This window comes from Acomys russatus, chromosome 7 (genome assembly GCF_903995435.1).
Source record: "Acomys russatus chromosome 7, mAcoRus1.1, whole genome shotgun sequence".
NCBI lineage: Eukaryota > Metazoa > Chordata > Mammalia > Rodentia > Muridae > Acomys > Acomys russatus.
In genome coordinates this window covers 57,905,888-57,930,669 of record NC_067143.1, presented here as the reverse complement: position 1 = coordinate 57,930,669, position 24,782 = coordinate 57,905,888, and the positions used below count along the sequence as shown (strand labels likewise).

The 24,782-nt window shown below is 48.6% G+C and overlaps 1 protein-coding gene across 2 annotated transcripts in view; it reads right to left on the bottom strand.

Moving 5' to 3' along the window:
* Window positions 1–2,294: 2,294 nt before the first annotated feature.
* The window catches only part of Ppfibp2 (PPFIA binding protein 2), a 147,216-nt gene continuing 124,728 nt past the window's right edge, over window positions 2,295–24,782 (bottom strand). Inside the window, exons 13-26 of one of the 2 annotated variants that reach the window (XM_051149173.1) lie at window positions 24,327–24,384; window positions 23,606–23,647; window positions 19,421–19,562; window positions 17,990–18,131; window positions 17,260–17,388; window positions 10,627–10,777; window positions 10,244–10,355; window positions 9,942–10,030; window positions 9,507–9,629; window positions 8,060–8,185; window positions 6,746–6,934; window positions 5,517–5,693; window positions 3,496–3,561; window positions 2,295–2,398 (exon numbers count right to left, since the gene is read on the bottom strand). In XM_051149173.1, the coding sequence (XP_051005130.1) occupies window positions 2,348–2,398; window positions 3,496–3,561; window positions 5,517–5,693; window positions 6,746–6,934; window positions 8,060–8,185; window positions 9,507–9,629; window positions 9,942–10,030; window positions 10,244–10,355; window positions 10,627–10,777; window positions 17,260–17,388; window positions 17,990–18,131; window positions 19,421–19,562; window positions 23,606–23,647; window positions 24,327–24,384 (1,597 nt within the window). In that variant the 3' untranslated portion in view covers window positions 2,295–2,347. Of the gene's footprint in view, window positions 2,399–3,495; window positions 3,562–5,039; window positions 5,694–6,745; window positions 6,935–8,059; window positions 8,186–9,506; window positions 9,630–9,941; window positions 10,031–10,243; window positions 10,356–10,626; window positions 10,778–17,259; window positions 17,389–17,989; window positions 18,132–19,420; window positions 19,563–23,605; window positions 23,648–24,326; window positions 24,385–24,782 lie in introns of those variants that run through there. The other variant, XM_051149174.1, reaches the window with a different exon arrangement.

Genomic DNA, 24,782 nt, shown 5'->3' with positions numbered 1-24,782 from the left:
ACTGGACTGTTCTCTATTTTGCTCACAAGTGTGCAAATAGGTAGGGAACACACTGGGCAGCCAAGACCTGCCAATGTGGCGTGGGGTAGGGGTGAAAGGGAGTAGGGGTGTTACCAGAACTGACAATATAGCAATGGTTATGGGATAGAATTCCAACAGGATCCAAGCAGGGTCCCATCGACTCCTACTAACCACTCACAAACCTTCTTTACCTTTCTCTGCTTTGAAGACCAGACTCACAAGAGGGGGAAAGGCCTTGTGTGTTTTTCCTTCCCAAGTGGGGCACTTTGAGACAGGAATCCGATTAAAAAGCTATATGTCAGGGCAGTAAATCTGCAGTAGGTGGGCTCAGGAACTTTTTCCTTACTCCCTGTGTTTTGTACAGCACGTGGAGACATGGGGGTGGGTATTTGTATTTTAGCATCCTCCATCTTGGCAAAGGGGCAAGGTAAGCATGGTTAGAAGTTTCTCAATTTACCAGTTGCGGTTGTGTTTCAAATCCCATTATTCAACCCAGATAACACAGGGACCGTTAGTGCCACCTGCTGTTCAGAGGGAGAATAACACACTGCTGTTCTACTTCATGTAACTCCACTTCATATAACCTTTATAGCAGACAAATAAAAAACTGCTGGGTTTGTTACTCAATGTGCACATGTGGATTTGGGGGATGGGGTGGAGGGTACAGAAAAAGATGGAAAAGAGAGGAATGTGGCCCTAGGGGGCTTTGCTATACCCTTGAATCTCACACACAAGGAGCCAAACACAGTCTCAAAATTGACGTGGGAGGGACACACCTACTGTGATCCCACTTGTGCTCAGTGTTTCCTTGGGGAATTCCCTACTCACGGAAAGACACGTGGGCCCACTTCAGCTATACTGCCCAGCTTGGCCTTGAACTCACTCTGTAGCCCAAGTCATCTGTGAATCCATAATCTTCCTGCCTCAGCTCCCCAACTATCAGCTGCTAGGATTACAGGCATGTGCCACCAGATTCAGCTGCAAAGCCTTTTCCCGTTGGACTTATAGCAACATCATTGGATTTTTTTTTCCTTCTCTAGGCCTTCCACTCTGACCTCATTTTCCAGCCTAATGGTTTTAATTGGGTGGTGGGGGTGGGGTTGTTGGATGGTTTCATCCTTCAGGGTGCATCTGACAAAGCCTGTAGACACCTTTTGGCTTTCCTAACTGGGGGTAGGGATGTGTGAAAATGACATAGCAGGGAAGACTAAGGAACCTTATCAGAAAGCAATACAACCAGGACTCCGCCCACAGAGACAACAGCACTTTACCAGGTTTATGCAGCAGGTCCGAGTGCATGGTAGGATGGCACATAACCTCAAAGACGACCGTGAACATCTCAGAGGCAAAGGCAGACAGCGCTAAAGGGCAGAGGTGATTTGGAACCAGAAGAAAAAATAAAGGGAGCGAAGCAAAGAGAAACCAGTGGCCTCACAAAGGCTGGTGAGACAGATGATGGATGGAGAGGGGCTGGCACGCCCACCCGTGGGCATTCTGTGACTATGCAATTCAAAGCAGAAAGGTTGACAACGTGACAGAGGTGGAGAATGTTTGGCAGGGACCAACTAGGAAGGTGAGGAGCTAAGTAGAAAATCAGGGGCAGCGATTAGATAACAAGGCTGGAACTAGAATTGTCATGGCCTGGGTAACAAGGTCAGGGTAACAGAACCGGCTTGAGTTTGCCTTTGAGTTTGCAAACTATCCACTAGGGGGAGGTGTCTGATCAGACACCATACCTGAGGCAGGTGAGGGGAAGTGTGTCAAGTCACCTTGGGTGTCCTGGGATGCCCCTGAACGGAGGCTACAAAAGGATTGAGGGAGGACAGGATCCTGGAAACGGCAATGTGCACTTCTATGAAGCAGCCCCAAAGGATGCCCGGCCCCTCTCATCCCTTGCCCCCAGACTCACTTCACCCAGCCACTGCAGAACACTCAGCAGTTTGTACAACCCCCCCCCCTTTTTTTTCTCCAACCAGAGGCTTTTATAAAAAAAAAAAAACAGTTCATGGCCTTTACTCTGCATTTAAAACCACACTTCGCTCTCCACAGAGTGATCTGCAGTTTGCATATAAAAGTAGAAAAGGTAGAAAGGCTGTAGTGAAAAGCAAGCATTGACAATACAGAGGGACGCGGGACACTTCCGGACACCCGTCCCATCCCCTCTGCTTTTGCTCCTGTCAGCACCTACATCCAAGGCGGCCCATCAGCCCCGTCTGGGATTCTGTAGATGGCTCTGGGCCAATGCCCCATTGAGGCAAACACTCAGGTTCCACATGTGCCTCTCTGGGCTCTTAGCCATGAAGAACGTCATCCACAGTCATCAGCGTCAGGGACAGCCAGACGAGTCATTCAGTAGTTGGTCCTGGCTCAGTAGAGTCTGGAAGAATATAGCCAAAGGGGCAATTTAACAGTCCATAGGCCAAGGCTACCCTGCAGCACTGTCATGAAAAACAGAGAGGGACATTGGGAGTGGCCCATCTCCAACACCACTGACCTGCAAAGTTGTGGTGTCCCAGGGAGCCTGAGCACTGAGTGTGGAAAAGTGGGCTGAGGGCAAAGCTTGGCATACACAAGCACTTGCCTTTCTTGCACAATGTGCTAGGTTCAATCCCCTATACACCTATACATACATAACACATAAAACTAAGCCTTTCCTCTTAGAGGTAAACTTAGCTCTAAGGTTTCACCAAAGGTTTGGTAGAGATCACGGGCCAGGATTGAACAGAGACATTTCCCCCGACACGAGCCAAGAGAAAAGGCCTGTTGCATTGACATAAGGAACTCTTCTATTTTGCCTTTAGATGGTTCTTTTAATTGTGGGTAGCCATTTCTTGCTACCTCTGGTCTCCCTTGGGATTCTAAGAGGGCTACCATTAGCCTGCTTTACAGGTAGTTAAAGCTAGCCTCCGAGGAACAGCGGCACACCTAAGCCCCTAGGGCTAGTAAAATGGCAAAAAGGACGCGATCACTCCTACCTTCCCCCAAACTGTCCTTCCCTTGGGACCCAGCTGCCTCCCCCATGGACTGATTTGTATTCTTAGTCATGGCAGGCTCTCTTAGCTTGTAGGGTATATCCATATTGTCAGAGAAGTGGAGTGTATGTTTCTCCTGTGCCAAGAAGAAAGCAGGACAGTTTTCACTGGGCCAAAAGTGAATCTGGGCTTTGGTCTGGCTGGGTGGGCGACCTAGAACTGCTTGGGGACTGTCCTATCGTTTACCAACTGTGAGACCAGAAAAGGGATCCAGCACCTTGCATGTTTCGGCTGATTCTGCAAAAGGCCTGTGAGCCGCCAATGCCCTGCCAGCAACAGGCCAATGGAGGAGGTCTTTGGGCTGCTGTGTGCCTCAGAGCTGGCTCAGGCTGTCACCCGTGATCAGACATCATCCTATCTTCTCCTGTGGCCACAAACGCCACCACACCAAGCTCACTGGGCTTCCCTGACCATGTCACAAGGAGAGGAGTCGGAACCCTACCGTGAGGCGGTGGATGTCTTGGGAGAGGAGCCCTATCTGTGTCACGGTACCTTCCGAAGATGCCATCTGTAAAACGGGCAGCAGCCTGGTCAGCAACCAAGGGTTAAAGCCTATGCTTTGCAGACACAGTGGCATGCAGGGCCCCTTCTGCTCAGCTGTCCCCTCCAGGACATTCTTCCCTGGGGGGTAGACACAGTGCATTCTAGGCCCTAAGGCCCTAAGGAGTGACTGCTGGTGAGACCCATGCAGTTGTAGCTCCTGCACGCATGCATGTGCTCCACCCAAGCCACACTCAGCATCAGCACTCAGTGGAGAGAAGCAGGCCACGGGCAGAGGCTGCCAATCAGCTTCATGCACATGTCCAGTGGTCCAGCTATTTCCAAAAGCAAAGAGCAACAGGGGTGAAAGCCTCCAGGTTACTGGACAGAAGGATGACTTCCAGGCACAGGACCCCAGATACCAATGCTGTGGCATTAAGAGAGCATCTTCAGGAGGCTGTGGCCTCTTCAGGGCACAGAAACCTTCTTCTCCTGCCTTCCTCCTCCTCGGGTACAGCTGGCCCACTCCTGTCTTCCTTACCTGGAAGCTGCAGACTTAGAGGCACCAAGGGCAACCCCTGGTACGAGGGAAAACTCAGGTCCACTAAGGGAACAGGAGTCACATGAGGCCACACAATCCCATGCAAGGGTGCAGACAGGTGCATGCGGCCCCTCACTGGAGCATAACTAACAAGACACAGAGCCTGGCCTGGCTCTACAATAGCACTGGTCATTGGGTACCAGGACCAAATACTAGTATTGCACCTGGCAAGCTTGGGCCCCTTTCTCTCACTAGGCAGACTTCAGGGGAGATGGCGGCCTTAGGTGACAGACCGTGGCTGAGTCTTCTGTGTGTACTAAGAGCCAACTGTTAAGCATCCCCTGCACCTGAGGCAGAATCAGAATGCCATAATGGGCCATCGGTCCTGTCCTCACTGCCAGATGGACATAACACTGCTGTCATTCTCCTGTAGACGGAAACCGCTGGACCCAGAAGGAGTCAGATGCTGGCCGGTCCCAAACTGGAATTCCCTGAGCATGAGCTCAGACTGGCTGGCAGAGTATACATGTCTCCCCGGTCAGTCTCCGGCCAGACACAGGCCATCTGGTGAGCCCATTACCAGCTAGTCAGGGTCTAAAGCAAGAGACTAGCTCTGTTTCTGCTCTTCCTGGGGACAGCAGTGGGCAGAAGATGAAAAGCAGAGGCTTGCCAGAAAAGCTGCCTGCTCAAGCCACCCAGGGTCTGTGTGACAGATGTGACCTCCAGCCAGGGTATGTGTGACACCCAAGCTGCCTCCTGGCTTCACGAAGGAAGATGATGCCCAAGGCGACAGGGCCACAGACACCCTGTAACACATGCTCCAGCCCCTTGGTTGAATCCTAAGCTATAGGCCCTAAAGTGGTATAGTCAGTATCGCCCTACCCGCAACAAAATTAAACATGTTTTGTACTTTCTACATAAATACTGTTTTTATTATCAGAAAGAAGTGGTCACCCCACGGTAAGGTACAATCAAATTATGTTGTTACCATGGCCTAAATACCCGCTGTCACCCCTTTGATCTCAGCCAAGACTCTGTGGCCCACAGGCCTAAGGCACTTGAATTCTTCCCTCAGCTGGAGCAAAGGGGCAGTGTCTGAGAGCTGAGCCTCTTGGGGTTGCCCAGGGCTGCCTCTGCTCATGTGTTTCCAGCTGAAATATGGATACAGAGAATGACTAAAACATGTACAAATGTCTTCAGGTGACTTCCCCCGAGTCCACATTTGGCTATGGTCCCCAGAGTGTCCCCTTTGCAGCTGTGTAACTGCACGTCCTGCCCATCCCTGGGGTGTGCAGGGAGACCAGCCCAAAGGTACACAGCTGCTGTTTCCCACAGGTCATGCACAAGAACGCAGTGCAGTTACATGGTGACACTCGGTGTTACTGTAAGCTCTCCATGCACAGAGAAGGCAGGTGACAGGGGTGTCAACTGATCTGTCCCACCTGGTCCAGCCCGTCTAGTTCATGGTTATCGAGGGGACTGAGGCCCCGGTAGGCACCATAGACCCTGTGGCTGTCACTGACAGCATCACTGGGCTCCATGGGGCAAATGTAATCCGTGGATTCATCAAACTTCTTTTTCCTCATGTTCCCAAAATGTGAAAATCCGAGTTTCCTAGGCTGAAACAAGCAAATGCAAGATGATGAGAAGGAGCTCCAGGGTCGTTGTGCAGACGCGACTGACAATATATTTGGGAGCTAGCTCAGGAGGAAAGAAATGAAAAGGCTGTGGGAAGCAGGGCTCCTGAGGGCATATTGGATGCTGAAGCAAGGCCGACAGATGGACGTCCTTGAACACAGAGAGTTGCTCCTCTGGGGCTGTGCCCCAAGATGAGGCTCCCTCCCCCCAGTGACTTCCTGTTTCCCAAGATGCACTGAGGGGTGCCCTGGAATGCTCCTGTCTGCACTTGAGATCAAGCCCAAGAGACCTGTCCCACTATAGCTGCTGGCATGTAAGTGAGGAGCACCCAGAGTTATGAGGACCCTGGAGGGCCCTGGGCTGGCCTTCTTCCTTGCCTCAGTTTCCCTATGCTTCTTCTGCTGGACTCCCCAGACATCCTACCTGTCCTGTATCCTTAGGGAAGGGAGGAGGTATAGCTGGACCTTAGACACCAGCAATTGCTTGGGAAGAGCTCAGCTCAGCCACTGGAGGTCATGTGTGGCCTGCAGATAGCTTCAGACTGAGGATTGTACGACTCAGGCTAGTCTTAGAGATGCTTCGATGATACCCGGGTCAGCTGTGTCCTGGCTACATCATAGAACACGAAATCCAGGGCGAGCTGCTATAGGAGCACTCCTAGTGCTAGCAGATGGCTGTGTCCAAGACCCCAGGGCACTGTGGCGCACACATGGGCCTGACTAACGGGAACCCAGAGCTCATCTGCTTGGCAGAACTGGAGTGGAGAACAGCTTCACCAGGAAGAGCTACTTCCTGTACATGTTTCCAGTGTACAGAAATCTGTGCTGTTTTCCTGGGACTTAGGCCAAATGAGGAATGGATCTAATAAAGATGAACAGACCTCAGGAGCAGGCTCCTGCGGCAGAAGACACATATGCCCCTCATCTAGAGCTGTACTCATTGGTTTGGCCCAGGCATCCAACTAACATATGTTTAGCATAAGGTTCAGAAGGCAGGCCACAGGGACCCATCCACAAAGGCTTGGACAGCTCACCCGAACTTTGGCTGTGGTGGTCAGAGGTGTATAAGCCGGTGAGGCCATTTTATCTCGCTTTTCCTGTTCAGCCTCAGGCCCAATCAGGGCACTGAACTTGGTAGTCAGATGGCGCCTGAGAAGCGTCTTCTGTGGGGGGATATTAAGAAGCATAGCCAGAGTGTCTCCAGTGAAGCGTGGCTCCAGGATCTAAGAAGAAAACACAGACAAACCTAGCCAGTGGTCACTGGAGAGTGATTGCACATCGGGGGAACAGGAAGAACTTGTCCCTCTGAGTCTTGAGTGTCTCAGGAACAGAGGCTGTGTTCTGTATCCCTCCCACGCCATCTCCCCAGCACAAGGCCTGGCTTTTAACAGACCAGCATGTTTGTTGACTGACTACCTCATCTTCACATGCCAGCAGAGAACCAGGACCTCTCTGATGACGCTGTTTCCCAGTCCTCTCTGATGGCATCTAGGCCACCACCTCCACACTTCCCTTCTGGCTTTGACACTTGACAGAGCTAAGTGGCGATAAAGATCATATCACGACAATCAGGAAGTTGCAAATGGTGACCTCCTCCTCACGTCCCCAGCCCCCGTGTTCCTCTGGGAACAGGTGGAGCCGCCATGCTGATCTCATGCAATGACCTGACTAACTGGAATCTTCTGGTGTGAGGCTGAGGGAGTCCTTGCAGAAGCCATCTTAGCTCTTTTTATATGGCACAATAATGCTCGACCAGAAACTACAGAAATACGTTGAGGTTTCAGATTCTGTAAACTGGTTCAGTAGAAGAACCTCATTGTTTTTCCACCAGAATGTCTGGCCCTGACAAAGTATGAGGCTCAGCTTTATTCATCAACTTGACACAGCAGAATGACCTGAGAAGAGTCCTAAGGAGGAGTTGCCTGGATCAGGGTGGCCTGCAGGCATGAGTGTGAGGGATTTCTCTTAATTGATCAGGTTAGCTGAGGGGGGAAGACCAGCCCTGACTGTGGGTGGTACCACGTCATGGGCCGCCTTCTGGATGGTGTAAGAGTCAAGAAAGGGACTGAGCAGAAGTATGCCTGTGTTCATCCTCTCCTCACAACTGCCGATGTCACGTGACCAGCGGTCTCAGGCTCCTGCTATTCTGACTGCCCTGAAGTGATGGATTGAAGCCTGTAATTGAGCTAAAATAAACACCCTTCTTCCCTATGTTGCTTTCAGTGGAGGTTTTTTGTTTTTTGGTTTTTTTTAATCCCAGCAGCATGAACAAAAACTGGACAGAAAGGTGGGTTGGGAATACCCCAGTTTGCACCAAGGCATGTAGGCTAGTCCAGAGAGCTACTCACAATGAGGCCACCATGGACGCCGCTCCCTCGAAGATTGGGTGCATATTCTGCCAGGTCCACAGATCGCAGCCACTCCATTACCCTGTGGTTGGACCACTGCACAACTTCTGAAGGAGAAAGGTTACTCTGTGATGGAGGAGAGTAAAGAAGTTAGGCTCCACGTAGTCCTCTGTGGGGAAGCGTCACTGGAACAGCAGATTCTCAGGCCTTGCAACCCAGGCCATCCTGGCCACTTGCCTGAAAGCCCACCTAAGAAATCAGTATCTTACTAAATTTTTGCTGCATCGTCTATACTTAAATATCTGAATCTACCACCCTTCTATGCCCTACTTTTCTGGCTTATTTTGGCACAAATAAATAAAGGCACAGGTTTTTATTCAGTGATTCAATAGAACTTTAAAGATTCAATTATGAGCCAAGTGTTTTCTAGGGAAAAGTACTCCCTGGCATGGGCAAATATTTTAAGATCTTGCAGCTGGGCTTTAAGAGATAGCTCAGAAAGAGAGGGGGGTGGGAGAAGGGAGGGAGGGAGGGAAGGAGGGAGGGAGGGAGGGTGTGAGCACTCAGCAGTGTCTATTCTAGAGGCCCCAGGTTCAATTCCCAGGACCCATGCCAGCTGGCTCACAACCATCTCTAATCCCAGCCCCCAAGAGATCTGCTGAAGTCCTCTGGCCTCTGTGGGCACCCACGTTATGTGTGACACATACACATATAGAATAAAAAGTAAATATTTTTATAAAATACAGAAATATCTACATACTTTCACATAGCTTTGTGGGCTTCAAAAGGCTCAGCACTCACACAGAAGGTATGCAAGATCTATTTGTTGAATAGCAGGGAAATAGAGGATGTAAGGTAAAGGCAGGCATTTTAAATCCTGAAAGAACCATAGTTAGACCAGTTCTCCACAAGAGAGGAGGTGGCATATGATCCATAGGCCTTCAGTTTGGGGCCCACTGGAGAGTCCTGACGCTTACAGAACATGATTATGTATAGCACCCATTTGGGGTCCTTTGTTTGTCCTCACTAGCTCCCCTCTACTAAGGTCCTGTGCATCTAGGCTGAAGGCTAGTTAATCTTGTACCAGGAAGGACAGTAACCCACTCTGAACTGTCTGGTCCTCTTGGAAGCCTTCTGTCCCCCTGGACTTTGCCTCCTCTGCCTCCTTTGACACCCATGCTCCACGCTGTCTTTCTGTTCTCTTTTATGCCATATCAAATCCTTAGATCATTATGAGGACTTAGAAGAGCTACGCTGAGTGAGGATCGGGGATCAGAAGCTTAGTGATGACCAACAGACACAAAATATAAGCAACAGGGATGTTTTAGGTACCAGAATCATAAGCACCATGGTCTGTTTTGTGCTGGTAATCATCCTTATTTTCTCACACATGCTATTTTAGGTGTCCTGACTCAGGACCACCTGGACAGCTAGCAGGCTCCCTCACCTCATCAGCAGGCCTCCTGTGTAGGCAGTGGGGGTTGAACTTGTTGACATGTAGCACGTGAATAGCACATTTGATGCTAAGATGATGTAGTTGGCTGGTGACTTTTAAGAAGAGTAGATCATTCTGAGGGAGAAAAAAAAAAAGTTATGGTTGATGAGCCAGTTTCTGAGGTAACAAAAGACCCCAACAGTTCTTTCTTGACTAAACAGACACACCTTCCACATCTCAGAAAGGTGCTCACAGACATTTCGGCAGCTTCACTTAGCACCATGGTTTGCTCTGGCACTTGACATGCCTTATGTAATAACGGCACCATTTCAGGGCCTTAGGAATATGCGGCCAGAAGGAGAATCAAGTTCAAAGTAACAAGAATGGGGACACCGGGTCGAGTAGTGCTCGCTGGAGCAACAGAAGTACTTAAGGGAAAGTTCTCACCACGGTTAGGTACTGCAGCATTCGCCCATCAACTCTGGATTCATGAAACTGGTCTTTGTATTGGGGTAAACCAATGTCATCAAGCCACCCTACAAAAAGAGATGCGTTGGGATTCATGAGACTATCTGGTGTGAATGTCAAGGGGGAAAGGCGACAAATGTTTTATTTCCCCCCAGAACATCAGCAATCCATCCGTCTGTCACACGCAAGCTGCCGTCTTTGAGGCACATGTTCAATGGGAAAGTCCTTTGCCCTTCAGAACCCACCAGAAACATTCTTCATAAATATATGCCTATCCTTACGTGTCACCCAAATGTGGTCGAGCAGTGCAGACTTCTCCTCTTGCTTGGCGTTGATAGCTTTCACTGCTAACACCAGCTTCTTCCGATGGAGGGGGTGTTTAATCCCCAGCTCCTGAAGGCAAAAGATGAAGAAGACCACATGTGAGGTTTTGGCAGACAACTTGGTCCTCAGAGGATGTCATGTCAGGATGGAGATGGCTCTCAATGGTGGTGGTAGTGCCTGGGGGTAGGTGCACAGTGCCCTGGGATGTTTACCTATACAGCCTTCCCCACGCACCATCTGTGTATACGGGGTAGAGGGAGGCCATCACCTACCCATAACACTAATCCCCATGCACTGCTCTGGGGGAAAACAGGAACTTCTCCTCACACTCAGCCCTTACCTTTTCCATGTCCTGAGGGGTGGCTGTTAGTAGTGTGTGGCCAGATGTCACCCACTGTCTGGCAAAGATCACGTACTGAGCCAGGCCGAAATCCTCCAGCCATGCACACACACGCTCTGTGCTCCACTGGGCAAAGGGGGCATTGGCATCACTGGGAAGCAAAGAAGAGCATACTTCTGTTATAAGGTACCTGGGGCTTTGCATAGCATAAAACCTCAGGGGAAAAGGAAAAGCTTTTAAAAGAACCAACAATGTGAACGGCATTCAAGTACAACCTACCCATGTGTGTGAGGCTCCAGAGCCACCTGATACCAGGGTTAGCATTCCACCTTAACACCAGGGTTAGCATTCCACCTCAACACCAGGTGTTAGCATTCAACTGCAGCTTCTCTGAGCATGCAGCAGCCTGGTGATGCTCTCAGGGACTGTTCAATGCACACAGGTCCAGAAGAGAAGTATGAAAACCTATTATCAAATTATTTTGTCTGTAGGACTCGGCAGTCTTTCAGAAATGCTTGGTAAGCTTGGAAGAGACAGTCCATCCTCTAAGAGGGAAAGGTGAGAAAGCCAAGCCAAAGCTCATTCTAACAATGAACGCCTTATTAATTAAATATGAGGGGCATTTCCATTATTATCAGCAGAAATGGGTGTGTGTGTATATGTATGTGTGTGTGTGTGACTATTAATACTTATTAATAAAACTGGTAGAGAGATCTATCTAGGTAAGGACAGATAAAAGAAGTAGTACAGCTTCAGAAAAGTAGAAATAAAGCAGGGCGTGGTGGCGCACGCCTTTAATCCCAGCACTTGGGAGGCAGAGGCAGGCAGATCACTGTGAGTTCGAGGCCAGCCAGGTCTACAAAGTGAGTCTAGGACAGCCAAGGCTACACAAAGAAACCGTGTCTCAAACAAACAAAACAAAACAAAACAAAAATAAAGCAAAAAAAGACAAAAAAAAAAAAAAAAAAAAAAAAAGGAAAGAAAAAGAAAGAAAAAAGAAAAGCATGTGCTTATATGTATGGAAATGAGCACTACATGCAAATGTCAACCTTCTACGTATTACTCATGCAAATACTATGGCATACTATGGCTTTTATTAAAACAATGAAAGCCATCCCCACCAAACCAACTGGAATTATAATCTTTCTAGGAGCTGCCATAACAAGGAGTGTGGACGTTCCCTGGCTGTGTATGAGGCCAGGATGGAACACAGTGAGTTGACGTAGCTGCAACACTCAAGTGAACACATAAAAAAAAGAGACATGAATAAATGAAGAGCTGGGTCATGTTCCTGACAGGACGCCTTGGTATTAAAAACCATCCGTTCTTAAGGACATAAATTTTTCATTTGAAGCATGAATGTAATGGCCCATTCGAAATCCCAACCGAGTCGTGGGGGGAGGGCAGACAAAACAACTTCATATTCAGTTGTAAATATAAATGGGGATGGATGGATCTAGAAGATAACTAGTCAGAGGGACTCCCTTTTAGCAAAGTACAGTTCTCCCCTGGTACCCATGGAGGATGGATTCCAGGAGGATGCTCCAGCCCCAGATATAAAATCTAGTGTTTACGTAGAAACTACACACTCCTCCCAAATACTTTACATAATGGCCGGATTACTTGCCACACCTAATGCAACACAAACTGCACGTGCAAGTGTCACATTTTATTGTCAGGGAGTAACAACCAAACATTCCGCGCAGATTCAGTACTGCCTACGTAACCACTGTGGATGGCCTGCACCGTCCCGCCTCATTTGGTTAAATCTGTGGACACAGAAGTCTCGGATACCTAGGGCCAGCTGCAGCCCTAATATGCAGGTATGATATTAAGAGCTTTTTGAATACTTAGCTAAATAGGGGATTCCTTAAAGGGCCAGAAAGAAGCCAGCATTCTAGAATAAATACCAACAGAGGTTCTAAACACTCTTGCCTAGAGCTTGGGTTTCAGCAGGTCTCCAACAGGTGCAAATTATAAGCCTAGAATTCATACAAATTGGAGTGCCCTCTGCATAGAAAAATATAAATTTTACATATAAAATTGAGGAATATTTGGAAGGAGAAAACATTGTAAAAAGCTAGAAATTGAGCGTGAACCCACAGATACATACAAAATTCAAAAATTTTAAATCAGTTCTTAGCCACAGCTCTGGAGTACTTTTCCACATTCACATTTTAGGTGTGTACTCTGAGCAAAACTCTGTAATACCTTCTGTGAGAACAGAACTTCACTCAGACTGTTTTCTAGCTTGACTGCTAATACATACGTATTTTTTGTTTTTATTTTTGAGACAGGGCCTAATACAGCCTAGACTGACCTCAGACTCAATTTGTAGTTAAGAGTGACTTTGAACTTCTGAACCTTCTGCCTCCTCCAACTCAGGCATGCTGAGGTTACAGGTGTGCACCAGCATGCCCACTTTGTGCAGTGCTGGGTATGGCATACAGGGCAGCATGCATGTCAGGCAAGTGCTCTCCCACAGAGCTCCATCAGCAGCCCTCAGCATTAGCTCCATGCTGACACGTGAGTGGCAGCACTATACAGTTCAGAGTTTCCAGTGTGATAGCCAATTAACCCCTTAAACGGTGTGGTATCTGTGTCCTGCCATTAGGAGCTGCTGGAAGATTTACTGAGATTTATGCTGCTTTTGTTGATGTCAGTACATTATATAAAAATAGGAAAAAATGATAGCCTTTTTACAGTGAGCTCATGTGACTCAGTTTATATAAATATCAACTTTCTCTCCACCACTTCTATACAATGTTCATCTCCTGCCTGTACTGCTTTTGGTGTGATCTGGCATTCTGGCTTATAATTTGTTTTATTTTGGTGCTTTGTGCTTTGAGATAAGGCCACATCCTTCAAATGCTGGCCTTATAAATATGAGCCAACATAGCTTTTTAGTGTGTTTCTTTTGCATGTGCATGTGTGCACACATGTGTGTGTGGGCATGTGCATGTGTACACACTGTGTGTTTGGATCCCAAAAGCCAACACCAGGTGTCTTTCATCACTCCCCACCTTATATGTTGAGTCAGGGCCTCTCGCTGAATCCTGAGCTCAGCAATTGGCCGCCAAGCCCCAAGGAACTGCACATCTCCAGTCACCTCCCTGGGCACTAGGGTTGCAGCCACCATACTTGGCTTTTCCCAGGCTGCCTGGGACCTCAACCCAGGCTGTCAGGCTTGCGCAGCAGGCACTTTTACTAGTTGAGCCGCATGCTCAGCCTGACACTTTGCTTCGTAACAAGAGAATTTCTCTCTATATCAATGTTCACTTTGTCTCTTTTGTTTCACATGCGTATAGGTTTTCATTTCATTCATATCCTCTCCCCCGCCTCCCTCCCCCCCCTTTGTCCCTCCCCCCCCCCATCTCCATCCCTCCCCCTCTCTCCATCCCCTTTCTCCCTTTCTCTCTCTCTCCTCCCTTTCTATTTCTGGAAACTGGGGAAAACATTCTATGTATTTCCTTCTGAAGGAGGGAAGTAATTGTTTCTGAGATTACAATTTGAAAACTCTGGTCCTGTGTACCTTTCAAGGCAATCAGATACAGCTGTGTCTCTATTTTTAGGCTCCTCCCGCCATTCCTTTGTAAACTGCCTCCACATCTGAATTCTGTTCCCCTCAACAAAAACAAAGAAGTCAATGGACCTCATTATGTATAAATATAAACATTTCATTGATCAAAGTATCACTATCAAAAGTAAAATTCTGGTATAAGCTCCAAAGCATCTTACCATATTTGTCAGACATGGCTTAACCTTAATATGCAGAGATTGAACAGAAATCTATAACAAATATTAAAACTGGCCCATAATACAGAAAATTCACAAACTAAATTGACAAATGTGAAAAGTAAACTGACAAAAACTGTAAGCTTATGGAATTCTGTAAGAGTAAAGAAAATTAAACAGTAAAAACTTGAATATATAATTGTAGTAAGGCTGTGGTGGCAACAGCCTCTCTGTGTACAGTGTGCTATGGGGTATAAGTCAGTAAGGCCTTACCTAGAGGGACAAAAACAATGAAATTTGTTTTTCCATGATCTGAATTTTTCTATAAAACTTACCAAAATACAAAAAACACAATTTCCATTGGGAAAAGAACTGGGGCTGGGAGCTCTCAGGAACCAAGCACTTCCCTCACAAGAATATTAGTGGCAAGTTTTTATAAAACATTATGCATTAAATATCTATGAACTGCATGCCAGAGGCATGGGCATATAATTATATTCTCCTGAATGGTACTAACAGTCTTTTTTCCCCAGGAAAGCTGCTACCACAGACATTAGTAAGCTAAGCAAAGCAAGCTCATCGGGGGTCCCCTCACTCTTCTTCCCCTCACCACCCACTGCCATGGCCGAGAAAGTACAAAGACACCAGCAAAGCTGCCTCTGGCACTGAAGCTCCTTCCTCAGGCAGACGGGGTTCCTGACATCGTCACTCCTCGCTTGGAGTGACAGGAGCACCGAGAACTGGCTAAGAAAATGCCTGCTGGCCTTTCAAACGTTCTTCCAGCCTGACACGAGGATTCCTCCTCTACGCTCTCTCCCTTAAGACACAGCCAGAATTAGACCAAAGACCACTCACTGAAGTTTACTGTACCTTTACAGTCTCATGTCTAAAAACCCAGAAACAAAGTGTCTAAATTAAAAAATATTGCTCAGCAACGACAACATCTAATTATGGAATAGACAGGTAAGCTTTCTTTGGCTCCAAGTTGATTGACACCCTTTGAGGTTGTGCCTTTAGATTCCCTAGCCCCGCCCCTCCCAAAGGCTGGTCTTTACTGAGGATATACATCCAAGATTAGAAGGATCAGTACCACCCTCGTCCTTTGATCATGGATTACAAAACAGAGGTGAGGATGCCCATCAGTGTGGAAGCCAATGGGGGAAGGTCCTCTGTCTCAAAACACTGTGAGGATCTGGCAACATCTTGAAATTTGAGGGTGGTAATAAATTAAAGATCTCTTCCTGGGAGGGGTGGGGGTGAAAAAAGGGCACAGCAGGTCTTCAAACAACAGAATATGTTTCCGGAAATGATCCTTTCTCTTAGTTGGAAAGCTGTTATTTCAGAGAACTATTATTTGCATTGCGAGTATTTCCCAGGCCTCTCTCCCTAGTGTGTGTCAACCCTGAGGGCAAACAGAGTTCATTTATTTTGGTTAGGTTGTAAGTAGCACATTCCAACCAAAGCTGGCTCTGCAAAGCAGGCTTCCAGAGGCTCTGATGGAGGTGCCCATGTAAGGGGGTGCTGCTGATATAAAGGGGGTTACACCACAAACAAGCAAGGATCCACAAGTGCAGGTGTGTGCAGGGAAAGTGAAAGAAGGGGATTAAGAAGAATAATGAGCTGGGCGTGGCAGAGGCAGGTAGGATTGCTATGAGTTCCAGGCCAGCCTGGTCTACAAGGCTAGTCTAGGACAGCTAAGGCTACACAGAGAAACCCTGTCGGGGGGGGGGGGGGGGAATGGGAGCATGTCCATTAGGGACACCTCCAAACAGAGTTGTTGTTTTTGTGTCTTTTTATCAGGGCATGATGGGACAGTGATGTGAAACCCAGCATTTTGATGTCTATGCCACTCATACTTTATGAGTTGCCACCTTTCAGTGCAACTTGCTACAGTGCAGACATGAGGGATACTGGAAGATGCTGGCTGCCCCAAGACCTTCCACAGAGCCTGGAGAAGGAGGACACTGGCCCAGAGGCAGGGAAGAAAACATGCTCTCTCCCCCAAAAGACAAGAGGATGTTGACCCTTGAGTGGCAGGTGGCTAATGCCTGGGTTGAATGTGCAGCAGCTCACGTAATTCTAATTAAACTTTAACAAATGCTTACTTTCAATCCCCACTTCACACATGGGGAGTGGAGGGGCAAAGGCTGTGTAACAGCAATGCAGCTTCCAGCTAGGATGTGGTTGGACAGAGGTACCAAGCCAGTTTTGGGAGGATGTGCTTGGACAGAGGTACCAAGCCAGCTTTGGGATTCTAGCATCTGCTCTGGCTTTACCATCCAGTGTCAAAGGCATCTGTGAGAATGAGTGACAGGAGCAGAGCCACCACCAGCCATTCTGACGCTTAATCCTGTCAACTTGGCAGGACCTATCATTGTTTCTGTGAGAGAGTGTCTAGGTTGGGTTCATCAGGGTAGGGAGAGCCACCCTCACTTTAGACAGCGTCATCAGCTGGGGTTGCAGACTGGGTGACAAGGCTGGAGTGAGCTGAGCACCAGCTCTCATCTCATCTCTTCCTGCTTCCTGTCTGAAGATCGGGCTGCCACCTCACGCTCCTGCCACCGTGCCTGCCTTCCCCTTCACAATGAGCTGTGAGCCAGAATAATCTCTCCCTTTCTCATGTTGCTTTGTCAGGTTTGGTGTTTTCCTGTTTGTTTGTGAAAAGTAACTAACACAGCCTTCCTACCCCAACTGTGCCCCGCTGCAGGGAGTCTCACACGCTGCCTCAGCCCCTGTGAGTGTGAGTATATCCACTCACACCAAGCAGACAAGTTCTGTATGAAAAACTCCTGCCTTTAGCCTCTCAGGCTGTGGGGCACCCAGCCCAGCTCCAGGATGCACTGCGTCCTGGCCAGGATTTCACAAAGCTCTTTGCAGATGAGCTAGATGGAACCTTACCATTTCTGTCCCTTGGTGTCCCTGGTCCTAGAAAGCCTTGGCCCTGCAGTCGCCCGGAGCCCACCTCGTCGAAACTCTGCCATCCCTGGTGCATCCGTGTTGAAGTTTCCTGACTGAGTTCTTCGGATTCTGCAGGGAGAGGAATCCACAGGGACTGTGAGGGGCTAGACAGGCCAGATCAGGGCTCTGAGCAATGCCGTCCCTGGCCCCTAGCCTGCAGCCAGGGAAGATGACCTATGACACTGCTTCCGCTGGACTCTAGATCCAGTCCTGAGCCTGACTCTGGGATCTGAGCTACTCCCTGTAGGATCAAAGCGAAGGCTAGTGCCTTTGAGGGGACTCCAGTTGCCCCGCTGCTCAGAACCAATCAGCTGAACTAGCACAGACTTGGCTTTTGGGCTTTAAATATTCTATGAGACACAGACTGGTTCCTAAGAAAGAAGAACGTGCTCAGGTCTGCTTCTTCAGAAGTCCAGGTAGTGTAATGTGCTGAGAACGGACCAGGGATGTAGGGCAGAGGGGCGCCTAGGAGGAAAGCCGCAAGGCAACTAGCTCTACTTGAGGAGTATCTGTCACACTTCTTCTCTGAGTGCTGAAAAACAGCTCATATTCTTCTCTCTCTGAACGTGACTCTTCTGCGTTTGCAGAGCTGCAAACGTGTGACAGAGCAGAGACTCTAAAGGCATCTGCCTGTCTAAACACACGATCCCCACCAGTCCCACCAACTCACTTTCCCCAGAATTTCTTGATGCCTTTGGGGCTCCGTTTGCCATCTGGTGTTAGGGGAGACTGGGGGCTGGACTCGGTGCCAGATGAAGTGGATGAGAATTCATTGACCACGACTGCGTCTTCCCAAGCACCTTCTGTGTCTCCTAAAGAGGACAGGATGAGAAGACATGTGGATGAGAGGGAGAAGGTGCCGTGGGAACCCCTCCCCTACACCTGGGCTATCCTTTGGGAACCCAGAGCACTCTTCCCAGTGCTACCTTGAGAACTGAGCTTCATACCAAGATACCAGGAGCCAAAACAGCTTAAGAACACCTACAGGGACTCTCAACTAAGAACTGCTGAGGAGGCCAGTGTGTGCAACCTGGGTGATTTAGTGTCTTCAGATTCTGAGGCTTTGGGGTCCAATAATTGTAGACTATTCCAACAAGGAGCTGGCTATTCAATTTGAGGGAGATTTTGGGATGTGGGCAGGGCATCAGAAGTGGGGAAACAAAGGTATTCTCACAGTGCACCTCACCTGGAACAGGTACCGTACCCAATACAGGAGCACTGACACTCCAGCCGCGATCTCCAGCAACCCAGAAGCAGAGAAGCCACATGAAGAAGCAAGAGAGGCCAAAGTCCAGCCCAACAGTAACGGAGGGGGGAGCAAAGAAATAAAAAGAGTATCATCGAGCAAAAGAGAAAAACTCAAACAGAAAGGAAAACAATCCCACAAAGGACAAGGGAAAGGGTGACCAAGCCTGGCCCGCAGGGTCGGCATGCCGAGGGGAGGCATCAGGCCGAAAGATCCCAGTGCCCTTTCCTCACAAGCTGAGGTGCCCTTGGGCAGGGGAGGAGGGTCAGCAATGGCAGTGAGGGGCATTCTGAGCCATAGGCAGATCCTGCACAGGTCTCAGGCACTCATAGTACCTGAGACACAAAGCAGTCTGCATAGAACTGAACAGAGTTAGTTAAGGGCTTGTCTTGAGCTCTGGAAACCCATGGCAGAATTGAGTTTCAAGAAATAAAGCACGAGGTGGCCCAGGCACAGCCAGGTGGAGCTGCTGACCACATTTGCCTAAGGAAATACTAATGTGGACTGTGTGCCCTGTCCACGTCATGGTAACAGGGGCTGCTTCCAAGGCAGACATACAGGAGAGAGAAAACCAGGGTGACAGAGGAAAGAAGCAGGCCATGAAGAGTATATGGACATGTTGGGAGGGGACGACAGGCAAGGACTCTAGGTGGAACGGACACAAGGGAGAATGGAGGCACAATAACTTGGGAAGCAGCTTATCCAGACAGGAGGATCTTTAGAAGTGGGACCACTTTGGGATACATCCTGCCCAGGAACAATACCCGCCCCCAGCCCCCGATTCTTAATCGTGGACTGCAGTTCTAGCTACAGAAGACAGTTAGTGAGGCCATCAACTCGGGGCTGGACACTCACTCAGCCTTGGCAGGCTGCCCCCTGAAGAGTCAGGCTGGGGGGAGACAGTGGACGGAGACTTGGCAGCTTCTCCATTGGGCGTGGCTCCTGAGAGCTTCCCAGGTAATGTCGGGTATTTCTGCTCCACCAGGAAAGAGCTGTCCTATTGGAGGGAGAGAGAGGGAGAGGTGGCAAATTAACCCTCAGAGTTCAGCTCACACCAGCTAAGAAATCTGTGTGCACACAAACCCTTTCTGCAAGAGCCACTTTTCACTTAGTTTGACTCAAAGATCTTGTCAAGATCACTTCTGCTAGTCCGGGAGAAAGGTGAAGATTTACCCACACAGCGAGACAGAGATGGCATCGAGCCCAAGTCCAGAGGCGACTGTAACTGCTCTCAACAGGGAGCTCTGTGCCTTTTGTCCCGTGTTAGAGGCTCAGTGAACTCAGAGTCATGAATTCTCCCTGGGTTCTTCAAAACCATGTGCCACGGTTTGCTGGCTAGTATTTCTGTTGATCCCGGGGGAGAGGAGAGCAAGGGGAGTCTGGTCCAGGTTTCCCTGCTCTCTCCATACGTGGGAAAGGGAAGCTTTTGCTAACTAAGATCCTTATTCAGACCAAAGCTGCGGTCTTAGGCATGAGCACAGATGACACCGGCCACGGCTGATGGGAGGCCATGCTACAGCAGTGACATGAGAATGTACAGGGACTTAGACTCGTCCTGTTTGAGGTACTTCTTCAATGCAACAAGCCCGGTGGTTGGATCCTGGCTGAAAAGAAATCCCAATGAAGCAAGCTGATTTAAAGAGAAAAACTAGCACTTATTTTGCCAAGAAGTATATAAAGATCACTAATGCTACAAACAGGAGAAAAACAGAAGACATTGCAAGTGTGAGGATAAAGACAAAATAAGATGACATCACTGAGAGACTCGACCATGGACCGTTTGATTGGACCCAGAAAAAAGTAATATGAGAGGCAGAACCAATTTAAAAACCGGCAAGTCAGAATGGGGCTAGATGATTGCCAAGACCAAGACGACACCTTTGAAGCTTCATTCACTGAAAGTCAAGGGTGCGGTACATTTCTGAATTCAGTTTGCTTCCATGTCCTAGGAGCTGTTTGAAATTCAGTTCATTCACTGCACGTTGACAAGAGCCTCCACAGATGAGCTCAGAAATGAGAATTATGGAGGGGAGATGAGATTGTTAAAGCAATCTGGTCCATGAGTAGGCATGTGAGAGCCTCCAGACATGAAGATCAACACATCGTCCCGCTTGTGATGACTTGCAGGGCAGAGAGGTCAGACATGACCAGACATGTGGAACAGTCCAGAAGCTTCCCAGTGGTAGCTCATCCACTGGTAGATGCCTCACTTACCTGAGGCACTGTGAAAAACACTAACTTGCAAGCTCCTCCCTGGCTCTAAAAGTGAACTCATTTCAGAAGCCTGTATGTTTAACAAGCGTCTTGGATTATTTTGATGCTCAGTCAGACTCAGACCATGGGAAAAAAGTAGTTAACACAGTTAGCGACTTGTGGGTTGAAAAGATGGCTCTGTAGTTAAAGGAGCTAGCTACACAAGGCCATTTACCCAAGTTCAATTCCTGGAACTCACATAAAAAGCCAGATGTAGTGGCATACATCTATAATCCCAGCAATTCTATGATGAGATGACAGGAGAATCACCCAGAAACTTGAAGGTCAGCCAGCCTGCAGTGAGGTCAGCCAGCCTGCAGAGAGGTCAGCCATCTGCAGTGAGGTCAGCAGCCTGCAGAGAGGTCAACCATCTGCAGTGAGGTCAGCCAGCCTGCAGTGAGGTCAGCCAGCCTGTAGTGAGGTCAGCCAGCCTGCCGTGAGGTCAGCCAGCCTGTAGTGAGGTCAGCCAGCCTGCAGTGAGATCAGTCAGCCTGCAGTGAGGTCAGCTAGACTGCAGTGAGGTCAGCCAGCCTGCAGTGAGGTCAGCCAGCCTGCAGTGAGGTCAGCCAGCCTGTAGTGAGGAGGGCAGCAACAGAAGCAACAAGAGAGGTCCTGCTTCACTGAAGAGTAAGGTGAAAAGAAAAAACAGCACCCTAAATTGACCTCTGATGCATGTGCTCGCATAGACACAATAAAACAGTCATTTTTGTTTTGTTTTAAGGCTAGAGAATCAAAGAGCCTGACATCAAGTTCCATCTTCCATAAGAAATACCAAACAAGGAAGGACTCTCAATATGGGTTTTTGTTGAGTCATAACGTAAGATTCCCTCAGGACACTACATAAGATCTGCCGAGACCGCAGAAGACACTGATCATGACTGTGCAGAGTTCTCTGAAGAGCTTAGGTTCAAAGAGAATACGCCCTAACCTAAGGATGAGTGAGGCCTCAGACCAATAAGGAGCAGAAGGCAATGGAGTAGGCTCTCTGCACTCTGCCTCAGCCAAGAGGCGAAGCTGAGGGAATGAGTCACTGGGGAGTAAGAAGAGCCATGTTAAGGCAGGACAGGAAGGAGACAGAAATTCCTGACCCCAGTCCTGTCTTCTGTCCTCAAGTATAACCCCAGCGACAGGGAGCCAAAGAGCACCGAGCGGCTTTAAATCAGAACTTTAAAAGGATGGCCTATCAGCTAGGTCAGAATGACTCACGGGAAGCCCTTTGCAGTTAACCTCTCAAATCCTCTGTTTGGTCATTTCTAACAGACTAACAACTGCCTGGGACTAGTTGAAAAATAATATCCACAGAGCAAACAAACAGAAGCGTAGCAAACATAACGGGCCAGGTCCCAGGAGGATAGCAGACAAGAACAGATCGTTGGCTCAGAAAAGCGCAGCACTGGCTGCATCTAGACTACCACGCCCATCTGTCCCAGGGCACACTGAGAAATGAGTGCTTTGACAGCTGCCAGCCCACATACAGGAGAAGCCAATGAATGTACAGCTCTGAGCCGAAAGTACCTGCAGAGGGCTGGAGGGAGTGGGAAGAGACCGATGAGTTCCGCAGGAGACCAAGTCAGCGTGTATAGTCTGGGGAACTCCAGAGACATGGCTAGCAGTCAGAACGGAAGGGTGACTGTGACATAAGGAAGGAACACTAAGGCATGTGGAAAAGCTTGGGTCTAAGCCCAGGCAGCACAGGGAGAAGATGCTGTGAAAAAAACTATTATACCTGTGGGGTACTGCTGGGATGAGGTGGCGTGTGTGTGGAGGGAAGAGGTGGTCATATTGAGCTAAGGGAAGTTTCGTAAGATTGTAATTATGATCAAAGGTGTAGGAGAACTAGTTTCAACCTGGAAGATGCACTCTTTGTAAGTAGCCCTATACCAACCATCTTCCACGGTAAGCAACTCTGTGTCTTAAAGCATGAGTGACGAGCCAGCTGCGTCCACAGAGGAGGAGGTGGCCACTTACAGGTATTATTTAGAGACAAGTGTGAATAGCTTCTCGGAAGCTGAGGCTGGAAGAGTGATAGCTGGCTGGGCACCAGAGCTTTGCCAAGGGGCCACAAAACACAAGGCACCGGCGGAAGAGCAGGCAGAAGTCAATTTTTAACAATCCCCATGGCCTGAGGAATGGCTGGCTAGCCACAGCACTGACTGCCATAAATACAGAAGTGAAGAGAAACTCTTTCCTGATATGAATGTCCTGACGATGTCTTTCTTCCACAAAGAGTTAGAAGAGAAGGAACGCCCCATTCTGCCATGATGGACTAAAGATACAAACACCTTCTCAGGCCACATGGAGTGAGGCTTGGTGTCTCCTTTGGAAAGCAGAGGGGACAGAAGGGCCAGACCCAGTACATTTCCCTTACAATGGTGGGTGGGTGGGACTGGCACTAATTATAGAAAGCTTCATTTTACCATGAGCTCAATATTGGTCTACCAGCCTAGGGCTGTAATCACTGGTCATTGAAGAATTCTAGGAGAAAAAGAGATCTAATGGAGTTTTGATAACATGACTTGTTCCCTCAACATAAATTGAGTGCATACCTGTGTATTTAACCGTGGCATCTCAGCACAGAAGAGGAGGGTTGCCAACATTCTTCTGTGTAGAGGTTACAGCACCGTGTGGACCACTCAGTTGTGGTATTTCCCTTTCCCTCATCCCTTCTTAACTCTTACTTAACTCCCACAGTTAACACATTTTCAGATTATAAGAGCTAGACCTTGCTAATATACTCTAGCCACCATTAGAACCAAGGACAAGTGATAAAGACATAAATAAACGTACCTTGGGCTCTCCCACCAGGGACAGCTGGTTCCCATCAACACACTATGGAGTGACAAGAAGAAGTCAAACATGAGGAGAGAAAGAGAACTGCGTTAGTCACAATCAGCCCCTCAGAACCACCTTGCTGCTTAATCTGATGCACCTTGTAAATACTCTGCCTCACTCCTTCCCGCCAAATGATCACCAGCAAGAAACAAGCCCCTGTCGAGCCAGAGAACAGGGAACAGAGCAAGAGGCACATGGCCAGGGGCTGCCTCCTGTGAGCTCTAACTTCTGTGGATCTCCACCATGTCACTCTCACAGAGATCAGGAGGCAGGATGAAGCATGGCTCTCCAGTGGCCCCATCAGGGCAAGGCTGTCCCTTCCACTGTCCCTGCCAACACTAGGCCCAGTCACATGGTCAAGGCCACCCTCACACAGGGGCCACTTTTTATTTTAATCTCCCTCTTTAATCTTCTAGGTTATCCCAGCCTGTCCTCCTGACATCACCCCCTTTACCTAAATTACTCCTTCATTCAGAATCCGTGCAGAGATCCCAGATACACTGGGGAGACGAGGCCAGAAGCCATGATCTTCTGTGGCTTGATGTGACATATGGCTCTGACCTGGCTGGTCCTTCTATGATTTCCCAAAACCTGCTTGTGCCCACCCACGCACCCCAGCACTTGGCAGACCTACAGGAGTAACTCAGTAATTGCCACAGCTGATTAGTGAGCTGACCTTATCCCCAGATTCACGTCTCAAGTCTTCCAGACTACAGGAGAGTTTCTTCTGGGCCCTGGATAAACACAGAAAGGGATCACGGTGCCCATGAAAAAAGAGTCACTTGGTGTCATTTATGCACAGTGCATGTTAGATGCTTAACCAGCAGCTTGCCTTAGGCTTGGAGTAAAGGTCAGAGAGAAATCACCTTTATAGTAGATAACCCATATATAAGGTAAGACCGTGGAGGAAGCCTGCCCCAACAGTGTGTGGTACTGATGAGAGATGACTGCTGGGTCTCCCTAAGGGAAGGGGCTATTCTACTGAGGACAACAAATGCACAGAGAGGGGGCAGTGTTACCAGTCGCTATACAGGAAATAGTGGGACTATAGCCAAGGAATCCCCTGGCTAGCTCTTTCCTCAATGTTAGTGACTTCAGCCTATGGGAGAGGAACCCCCGCTCCCAGGAGAGA